Source organism: Haematobia irritans, chromosome 1 (assembly GCF_050003625.1).
Source record: "Haematobia irritans isolate KBUSLIRL chromosome 1, ASM5000362v1, whole genome shotgun sequence".
NCBI lineage: Eukaryota > Metazoa > Arthropoda > Insecta > Diptera > Muscidae > Haematobia > Haematobia irritans.
The window spans coordinates 244,964,160-244,975,458 of record NC_134397.1 but is presented as its reverse complement, the minus strand read 5'-3'; the positions used below and the strand labels follow the sequence as shown (position 1 = coordinate 244,975,458).

Sequence of the window (11,299 nt, the reverse complement as noted above, 5' to 3'; positions counted from 1 at the left end):
AACTTTGCCAAAATTTTATTTCGATAGAAAATTTTGCCAAAACGTTATTTCTATATGGTAGAAAATGTGCAATAAATTGTTCCCTTTTCAAAATAATGTAAGACTCAAATTTTAAGGTTAGGTCTCGTTATTCAATACTCAAATCTCGCGCATTACTCTCTGACTGAGTAATGAGCAAGAATTCAACTGTTCAACTAAAAAACATGTTGCGCCAAGTGCTATACTATCAAAATAATTTTAATGTCAAACAAGAAACAAATGGAATGTGAAAGACATAAATAGTAGGTAATTGTATAGGGCGCCTTCAGGTGGTATCGTTTGTAAAAGCAGGGTGTTTGCAATATAACGTTTTGTCAAAATTTTATATCTTTAGAAAATGTTGTCAACATTTTATTTCTATAAAAAATTGTGATAACATTTTATTTCTAAAGAAAATTTTTGAAAATTTTATTTCTAAAGAAAAAGTTTTGAAAATTTTATTTTTCATAGAAAATGTTGTCAAAATATTATTTCCATAGAACATTTTGACAATATTGTATTTCTATAGCAAATTTTCTCAAAACTTGATTTTTGTAAAAAATTTTCTCAATATTTTATTTCTATAGAAAATTTTGTCAAAATTTTATTTCTGTAGAAAATTGTCTCAAAATTTAATTTTTATAGAAAAAATTTTCACAATTTTGTCAACATTTTTGTCTCTATAGAAAATTTTGTCAAAGTTTTATTTCTATAGAAAGTTTTGTCAAAATTTTTTGTCTATAGAACATTTTGTCAACACTTTATTTCTATAGAAAAGTTTGTCAAAATTTTATTGCTATACAAAATGTTGTCAAAGTTTTATTTCTATAAAATATTTTATTGCTAAAGAACAATTTGGTAAATTTTTGTTTTTATAGAAAATTTCGCCAAAGTTTAATTTCTATAGAAAATTTTGGTCAACGTTTTATTTCTATAGGAAATTTTGCCAAAATTTTATTTCGATAGAAAATTTTGCCAAAATTTTATTTCTAATTTTAGAAAATGTGCAATAAATTGTTCCCTTTTCATAATAAAGTAAGACTCAAATTTTAAGGTTAGGACTCGTTTTTGCAATACTCAAATCTCGCTCATTACTCTCTGACTGAGTAATGAGCAAGAATTCAATTGTTCAACCAAAAAACTGTAGAAAATTTTCTCAAAATTTTATTTTTATAGAAATTTTTTTCACAGTTTTATTTTATGGAAAGTTTTTTCATATTTTTATTTTTATAGAAAATTTTGTCATAATTTTATTTCTATAGATAATTTTGACAAAATTGTATTTCTATAGAAAATTTTAACAAAATTCTATTTCTACAGAAAATTTTCTCAAAATTTTATTTCTATAGAAAATTTTCTCAAAATTTTATTTATATAGAAATTTTTCTTAAAATTTTATTTCTATAGAAAATTTTCTTAAAATTTTATTTCTATAGAAAATTTTCTCAAAATTTTATTTATATAGAAAATTTTCTTAAAATTTTATTTCTATAGAAAATTTTCTCAAAATTTTATTCTTATTTTTATAGAAAATTGCGTCACAATTTTATTTCTATAGAAAATTATTTAACATTTTTATTTTTATAGAAAATTTTGTCAAAATTTTATTTGGGTACAAAATTTTGTCAAAATTTTTTTCTACTGAAAATTTTCTCAAAACTTTATTTCTATAGAAAATTTTCTTAAAATTTTTTTACAGAAAATTTTCTCAGAACTTTAGTTCTATAGAAAATTTTATTTCTGTAGAAAATTTTCTCAAAATTTTATTTCTATAAAAAATTTCTCAAAATTATGTTTCTATAGAAAATTTTTTCAAATTTTTATTTTTACAGAAAATTTTGTCATAATTTTATTTCTATAGAAAATTTTGACAAAATTGTATTTCCATAGAAAATTTTGACAAATTCTATAGACAATTTTCTCAGAATTTTATATATATAGAAAGTTTTCTTAAAATTTTATTTCTATAGAAAATTTTCTCAAAAATTTATTTCTATAGAAAACTAGCGTAACCCGGCCCGCTTCGCTGCGCCTTCCGAAGCGTATTTGGAGGAACATTTTGCATTAACTTAGTCAACTATATCCTTCGTGCCGAAAACAAATTCGAAAAGATTTCAATTCTTTTAAATAAATCGGACTACTTGATTTTTCGTTTATAGGTACAAATACGGCGGGAGAGGGTGTACCCTTTCCTCCAATTTTTTAAATAATGTTCTGTATTCAAGTAGTTGGACAATCTTCTATATTTCTTGTCAATTTTAAGTGTGGTTTGTCAAGGATCCTTCTCCTCAACATATCTGAAAATTAAGCACTATATTATAATAACATACAAAGAAATACTGTTTCCCATCCAATAAATCGGAAAAAGCAAAAGTAGTAAAAAATTTTACCAAATTAACATTTGCTAAAATGTTGGAAAATGACCCACCCTCTGCCAATTTCATGTAAATTTAAGTTCTTTACTAAAAAGAAGTCTGGCAGAAGCCTGTGCAAAAATCATAAAATTATGTACCGAGTTCCCATTTACGGACAATCCTACTACTTTCAATTTAAGAAAAAACGGACAACAGGGAACCCTCTCCCCACATTCGCTCCACTCTGACCTGATATCGGACTATCACGTACAATATATTAATTTCATAACTACTCAATGGTCCCTATAAATTCTACCGAAGTAAATCGACAAAGTTTATTTCAATTTTCCCCTTCCCCAACCAGATATCGAAAAATCATATACTAATTTAAAAATCATGTATAAATTTAATCACTTCCTCCCACGTTCCCTGTAAATTTCAAGTAGATCGGAGATGTTTAAATTTTGCTCTATTGTTTTAAAGGGACGTCACTTTCCCCCATAGAATATCGACAAACACCTTAGTGAATAGCACTCCTAACCTTCCCTGAAAATTCTTGAAACTTTCCTTCAAGTGTGGGGCAAGGAAGGTTACCTCTTCGTTCATAACCTTCCCCCACTGCCTTTGTAAATTTTAAGAAAACTTAATATTTTTTGTATTTTTTCTGTTTTACAGAACTGTAATGTAGCGTATCTTTTGTAAACGTCCCATAAAATGTCAAGAAATTATAAGCCTAACATAAAGGGGTGGTCTCTCTTCCGTCCAATATCGTAACCTCTCCCCAGTCCTCTGTAAATTCCAAGTAACTCGGTAAAGTTTAATTGTTTCTCTGTATGTACTTAAGAGAAGCGGATGTCTCCATTTGCCCTTTTATTTTTATTAAAAAATCAGGAACCTGATATAAATGTCATAACCTCACCCATTTTTTCCGTAAAATTTCAGTCGGGGGAGTTTAGTTTTGTTTTCACTGTACTTTAAAACAACAGTCGGGCAAAGGGGTGGTTCCCCTCCCCGACCACATATTGAAAAATATTGTAGCGAATTTTTGTCTAGATGCCAACCCCAACATTCAATGAAAATTTCAAGCAAATCGCATAATTTTGTTCCAAGTTTCAAAAAGTGAGGCCAGGGGGAGGTCCCCCTCCCCGTCTACATATGAAATCATCAGGAACCTCATATTAGTTCCATAACCTCACCGCATGTTCTCTGTAAATCTCAGATAATTTAGAGAATTTTAGTTTTTTCACTGTACTTTAAAAAAAGTCAAACAAATGGGAGGTCCCCCTCCGCCACCAAATATTGAAATATAAAGTAGCGGATCTTTATGTCCATGCCAACCCCAACCTTCAATGAAAATTTCAAGCAAATCGGTCAACTTTGGTCCAATTTTCAAAAAGTCCGACAAAGGGGATGTCCCCCTCCGCGACCAGGTGTCAAAAAATGAGGTACCCTATTTTCACCACATGAACGCCTCCTACGATCTCTGAAAGATCCAAGTAAATCGCTTCAGCCGTTTCGGAGCCAACTCGGAACATACAAACAAACAAACAAACATAGATTGAATTTTATATATATATATATATATATATATATATATATATATATATATATATATATATATATATATATATATATATATATATATATATATATATATATATATATATATATATATATATATATAGATTTTCTCAAAATTTTTTTTTCTATCAAAAATATTGGAAAAATTTTATTTCTATATAAAATTTTATTTCTATAAAAATTTTTTTAAAATTTTTATTTTTATAGAAAATTTTGACAAAATTTTGACAAAATTGTATTTTATTTCTATAGAAAATTTTCTCAAAAATTTATTTCTATAGAAAATTTTCTCAAAAATTTATTTTTATATAAAATTTTATCAAAATTTTATTTCTGTAGAAATTTTTCTCCAAAATTTATTTCCATAAAAAATTTTCTCAAAATTTTATTTTTATAGAAAATTTTGTCAAAATTTTATATATATAAAAAATTTTATCAAAATTTTATTTCTATAGAAAATTTCTCAAAATTTTATTTCTATAGAAAATTTTGTAAAAAAGGAATATATTGGTGTACGGCCATTGAATATGAAATATTTTCGTCAGCTTAATGTATTAATTATTTAATTATTGTAAATATTCCCAAGCTCTTGATATCATTCTGTAGGATGATATATGTAACACTTGATTTTAACAAATAAAACGACTCCATCTGCAAATTTTAAATATTTCCTGGACTTTATCTTCATTCACTATCTATGGTTTCAGATTTCGACCAATGATTAATTACAGGAAAATATTTTAAGAATTCATAAGAACATTAACCTTTCATCAATCCGTCCATGAAGAAATTTTCTTTTGTCCCAATGGACAACAATGGGAAAGATGCGTGACCAAACAATGGAGATTAATTATTACAAAATCGTATACTTGTTTCTCGTTTTTTTTTGTACAAATGATGATTACTAAACACTTCTATTAACGTTTATTGCTGACAAATAATATATAGACAATAATTACAAGGGGATATGATAATTCTATTGGTATATGGAATAATAAAAAAAACGCCACGACCTTTATGTCATGGATGTCAGTGTCAACCCCATGTGTCCTTATTCATGTTACGCACTGGTGAAGAAAACCATGGCAAAGTTGGCTGCAGCATTCACTGTTATGAAAACACTTGAAAGAAAAAGGGAAATGAGGGTTGGTGGGGCAAAATTATTGCATATTTAAACATAATTTCTCTATATGGATATATTAATATTCAAAAACCTTGTCATTTACCTTGGATCCAATTTCTTTGCAAGGTTCTTCACTTGTCGTTGTCGTTGACGATGGTTGCGGTGGTGCAGGTGTTGGTGTAGAGGATACTTCAGATACTACAGTTGTGGATGGTATTTCGGAGGTAACTTGCTGGTCATTTGCATCCAAAAGAACTATATTGACTGTAGTTTCTTCGTCTGCTAAGGCATTTTCTTCTACATTGAATCTCGGAGCAAAAGAAATACCTTTACCTATGGCTGCTGCATGTGATGACTTCGTGTTGACATTATTCGTATTTTGTGAACCAAAATTCATTTCCAGCAACTGATTTAAAGTCATCGAAGGTTGAGTGGTGGAAGCTCCCAGAAATGGATATGGATAAACATTAAAGGTGCGCACACAACGATATTTATAGCTGAGGCAACTATTCGAACAACATTCCCAATGATTGATACACTAAGAGGTAAAAAAGAAAATTAAATTAAGAAAATACATATTATTGCTTTAATTCACTCACATATTCATCAAGTTCTGCACACTTTTTATTACCCTCCACCGCAACGAATAACGCCAAGATGAGGAGCATCTTTAGAAATGCCTGATAAGCTCTTACTTTTGGTTCTATACTCGACATGACGTTGTCTAAATGATGGAAGAACAACAACTGATAGTGACACTTGCACACAGCTATTGGAGAAGCCATCATCCATCAGGAAGAGATCAGGGAGATTGGTTGTAATCAAACCACGACACTTTCCATTGTTGTTATTTGGTTCGAATATGCAGTATCAAGAGATTGTAGATCTCTCTTCTCTCACTCTCGGGGCGCAGAGATGGGATCTGTGTTAAGTAAACAATTGGCTATCGGTAATCACTATAATATCACTAAATACACCGTAGGGAGAATTCTTTTCGTTTCGATCTCCTTAAATATAGGTCTTAGAGTGAAAAGAAGGTTAAGTCGTAGTCACTCAAAAAAAAACAAACTCAAGTTTTTATATGAAACATTTATTATGGCCATATCTCCTTATATATGCGTCATAGAACGAAAAGGTCGTTAATTTGTGATCACCTTCACAAAATACCAAAATTTCAATGAACATTCTGAAGTAATTAAAATGTTTTTAAATAAAAAAAATATTTTCGCCACATCTCCTAAATATGAGCCCTGGAGTGAAAGGCAAGTTAATCCCATGACCATTCAAAAAATTCATGAAATTTTTTTCCTCATTAAATATGCGTCCTAGATCAAAAAAAAAATTAATTTCTATGAAAATCTTCAAAAATATCCAAATATTATATGAAACCATTTTGTTGGTCATAAATATCCACCTTAAATCGGATTTTTAAGGGGATTTCGATGGATTTCTCAAAAAAAAAAAAAAAAATAAAAATATTTAATTATGCGTCCTGGCGAGGAAAGGACATTAGTTTGTGATCAGCCCCCAAAACTAACATTTTAACAAAATTTTAATGATTCACTTAATTTAATAATATATCTTTAAACCTGGGTTCTAGGGAGAAAATAAGTTATAGAGATATGCTTGCAAATTTGTTTAGGCAGTAGCCAACTATCAAATCTTTTTTCGGAAGTTTCAAGTGTAGTTCACTTTGGGTTGAGTGAATTACCTGAATTTATTCTGATAATTGGTTAATAGTTTTGCTGCAAGTAGAAGATGCTGATGAGGGATGTTGTAATTCCGAAACAGCTTTACATCCAACCATCTTGCAATCTATCGGGCTTTGCCCAAATAAATTCAAGCATACTTTTCCTCTGTTTGTTAAGCTACACTTGTAGTTTAGTCAATGCATGGTTTTAAGCTGAGATGAAAAACAACAATAATGATTTCTACGAAAATTTTGAAAAAATCAATAAATAAGTATATAGGGACTTAAGTTCAGCCGGGGGTCGATTTAAATATTTTTAACAAATTTTTAATAAAAAATGCATTGACACTAACAAATTTTTAATCAAATTAAAAACACCCCAGCAAAAAAAAAAAGCGTAGCCAAAAAAGTAGTGAGAATGTTTTTTTTTTTTTCATCCGGAAGTAATGCACATTTGGCGCAAAAGCGATGAATTTAACATGGGCTTGTCAAAGGACGGATGTCCACCATTTCAACAGCCGTTGCACTGAATTTGTGTCACTTCTTATGGTCTTATCCGAATTCAGTGTTAAAATAAAATTTTCTATAGAAATAAAATTTTGACAAAATTTACTAAAGATATAAAATTTTGATAAAATTTTCTATAGAAATAATATTTTGATAAAATTTTCTTTAGAAATAAAATTTTGGTGGATTATTTTTGGCTCGAGTGGCAACCATGATTATGAACCGATGTGGACCAATTTTTGGTTGTTAGAGACCATATACTAACACCACGTATCAAATTTCAACCGGGTCGGGTGAATTTTGCTTCTCCAAGATGCTCCGGAAGTCAAATCTGGGGATCGGTTTATATGGGGCCCCCAAATTTAGCATTTTTACTAAATTTTAATAATTCACTTAATTTAATCATATCTCTTTAAACCTGGGTTCTAGGGAGAAAGTAACATAATTTAAATTTCTACGAAAATTTTGAAAAAATCAAAATTTTATATAAATAAGTATATAGGGACTTAAGTTCAGCCGGGGGTCGATTTAAATATTTTTTTAAAAGTTTTAATAAAAATGCATTGACACAATCAAATTTTTAACCATATTAGCCAAAAAGTAGTGAGAATGTTTTTTTTCATCCGGAAGTAGTGCAATCGCTTTTGCGATGAATTTAACATGGGCTTGTCAAAGGACGGATGTCCACCATTTCAACAGTCGTTGCACTGAATTTGTATCACTTCTTATGGTCTTATCCGAATTCAGTGTTAAAATAAAATTTTATCAAAATTTTCTATAGAAATAAAATTTTTACAAAATTTACTATAGATATAAAATTTTGATAAAATTTTCTATAGAAATAATATTTTGATAAAATTTTCTAAGAAATAAAATTTTGGTAGATTATTTTTGGCTCGAGTGGCAACCATGATTATGAACCGATATGGACCAATTTTTGGTTGTTAGAGACCATATACTAACACCACGTACGAATTTCAACCGGGTCGGATGAATTTTGCTCCTCAAAGATGCTCCGGAAGTCAAATCTGTGGATCGGTTTATATGGGGCCACCAAATTTAACATTTTTACGAAATTTTAATGATTCACTTAATTTAATCATATCTCTTTAAACCTGGGTTCTGGGGAGAAAATAACATAAGTTAAATTTCTACGAAAATTTTGAAAAAATCGAAATTTTATATAAATAAGTATATAGGGACTTAAGTTCAGCCGGGGGTCGATTTAAATATTTTTTTAAAATTTTTAATAAAAATGCATTGACACAGAATTTGTATCACTTCTTATGGTCTTATCCGAATTCAGTGTTAAAATAAAATTTTATCAAAATTTTCTATAGAAATAAAATTTTGACAAGATTTACTATAGATATAAAATTTTGATAAAATTTTCCATAGAAATAATATTTTGATAAAATTTTCTATACAAATAAAATTTTGGTAGATTATTTTTGACTCGAGTGGTTACGAACCGACACGGACCAATTTTTGGTTGTTAGAGACCATATACTAACATCACGTACCAAATTTCAACCGGGTCGGGTGAATTTTGCTCCTCCAAGATGCTCCTGAAGTCAAATCTGGGTATCAGTTTATATGGGGCCTATTATAATTATGGGCCGATATGCAACAATATTTGCATGGTTGCTAAATACTATATACTTACATCTAGTACCAAGTTCCAACCGGATCGGATGAAGTTTGCTCCTCTAAGAGGCTCCGGAGGTAAAATCTGGGGATCGGTTTATATGGGGGCTATATATAATTATGAACAGATATAGACCCATTTTTGCATGGTTGTTAGAGACTATATAATAACACCACGTACCAAATTTCAACCGGATCGGATGAAATTTGCTGCTCTAAGAGGCTCCGCAAACCAAATATGAGGGACGGTTTATATGGGGGCTATACCTAAAAGTGGTCGAATTAGGCCCATTTGCAATGCCATCCGACCTACCTCAATATCAACTACTTATGCCAAGTTTCAAGTCGATAGCTTGTTTCGTTCGGAAGTTAGCGTGATTTCAACAGACCTACTTTATGGGGTCTTAGAACAATATTTCGATGTGTTACAAACGTAATGACAAAGTTAGGTTAGGTTAGGTGGCAGCCCGATGTATCAGGCTCACTTAGACTATTCAGTCCATTGTGATACCACATTGGTGAACTTCTCTCTTATCACTGACTGCTGCCCGATTCCATGTTAAGCTCAATAACAAGGGACCTCTTTTTTATAGCCGAGTCCGAACGGCGTTCCACATTCCAGTGAAACCACTTAGAGAAGCTTTGAAACCCTCAGAAATGTCACCAGCATTACTGAGGTGGGATAATCCACAGCTGAAAAATTTTTTGGTGTTAAATTGAAGCAGGAATCGAACCCACGACCTTGTGTATGCAAGGCGGGCATGCTAACCATTGCACCACGGTGGCTCCTAACGTGTTGGTCATATCATTCATCAATATTTGGATATGCGGAAGCTCTGTGCAAAATGGGTGCCGCGCGAGCTCACATTTGACCAAAAACAACAACGTGTTGATGATTCTGAGCGGTGTTTGCAGCTGTTAACTCGTAACACATCCGAGTTTTTCCGTCGATATGTGACAATGGATGAAGCATGGCTCCATCACTACACTCCTGAGTCCAATCGACAGTCAGCTGAGTGGACAGCGACCGGTGAACCGTCTCCGAAGCATGGAAAGACTCAAAAGTCCGCTGGCAAAGTAATGGCCTCTGTTTTTTGGGATGCATATGGAATAATTTTTATCGATTATCTTGAGAAGGGAAAACCCATCAACAGTGAAATTGCGCCAAAACGGCCCCATATGAAGAAGAATGAAAAAGTGTTGTTCCACCAAGACAACGCACCGTGCCACAAATCATTGAGAACGATGGCAAAAATTCATGAATTGGGCTTCGAATTGCTTCCCCACCCCCCGTATTCTCCAGATCTGGCCCCCGGCGACTTTTTCTTGTTCTCAGACCTCAAAAGGATGCTCGCAGGGAAAAAATTTGCCTGCAATGAAGAGGTGATCGCCGAAACTGAAGTCTATTTTGAGGCAAAACCGAAGGAGTACTACCAAAATGGTATCAAAAAATTGGAAGGTCGCTATAATCGTTGTATCGCTCTTGAAGGGAACTATGTTGAATAATGAAAACGAATTTTGACAAAAAAAATGTGTTTTTCTTTGTTAGACCGGGGACTTATCAGCCAACCTGTTAAAATGCAATCTATGTTTGTTTATTTGTTTGTTGGTTTGTATGTTCCGAGTTGGCTCCGAAACGGCTGAACCGATTTACTTGAAACTTTCAGAGATCGTAGGGGGCGTTCATGTGGTGAAAATAGGGTACCTCATTTTTTGACACCTGGTCGCGGAGGGGGACCTCTCCTTTGTCGGACTTTTTAAAAATTGGACCAAAGTTGACCGATTTGCTTAACATTTTCATTGAAGGTTGGGATTGGCATCTAGACAAAGATCCGCTACTTTATATTTCGATATTTGGTGGCGGAGGGAGACCTCGTCTTTGTTCGACTTTTTTTAAAGTACAGTGAAAAAACTAAATTATCTGAGATTTACAGAGAACATGCGGTGAGGTTACGGAATTAATATGGGATACCTGATGATTTCATATGTGGACGGGGAGGGGACCTCCCCCTTGTCCTACTTTTTGAAACTTGGAACAAAATTATGCGATTTGCTTGAACTTTTCATTGAATGTTGGGGTTGGCATCTAGACAAAAATGCGCTACATTATTTTTCGATATTTGGTCGGGGAGGGGGACCACCCCTTTGCCCGACGTTTTTTTAAGTACAGTGAAAACAAAACTAAACTCCCCCGACTGAAATTTTACGGAAAAAATGGGTTATGAAATTTAAATAAGGTTCTTGATTTTTTAATAAAAATAAAAGGGCATAGGGAGACATCCGCTTCTCTTAAGTACATACAGAGAAACAATTAAACTTTACCGAGTTACTTGAAATTTACAGAGGACTGGGGAGAGGTTACGGTATTAATAGTTGACA

General features: G+C 31.8%; 1 protein-coding gene across 1 annotated transcript; it reads right to left on the bottom strand.

Annotated features, from left to right (window-relative positions):
* Positions 1-4,854: 4,854 nt before the first annotated feature.
* Positions 4,855-5,876, bottom strand: LOC142240707 (uncharacterized). Its single transcript, XM_075312447.1, has 3 exons — positions 5,676-5,876; positions 5,180-5,614; positions 4,855-5,074 (listed from the first exon to the last, which is right to left on the bottom strand). The coding sequence occupies exons 1-3, from the start codon at positions 5,862-5,864 to the stop codon at positions 5,009-5,011; spliced, it is 690 nt and encodes a 229-aa protein (XP_075168562.1). The 5' UTR covers positions 5,865-5,876; the 3' UTR covers positions 4,855-5,008.
* Between the last annotated feature and the right edge of the window lie 5,423 nt (positions 5,877-11,299).

Coding starts and splice junctions, on each gene's coding strand:
- LOC142240707 (XM_075312447.1), bottom strand. CDS start 5,864: ATGATGGCTTCTCCAATAGCTGTGTGCAAGTGTCACTATCAGTTGTTG. Junction 5,615..5,675: donor GTGCAGAACTTGATGAATAT/GTGAGTGAATTA, acceptor TTTACCTCTTAG/TGTATCAATCATTGGGAATG. Junction 5,075..5,179: donor GCAAAGAAATTGGATCCAAG/GTAAATGACAAG, acceptor TTTTCTTTCAAG/TGTTTTCATAACAGTGAATG.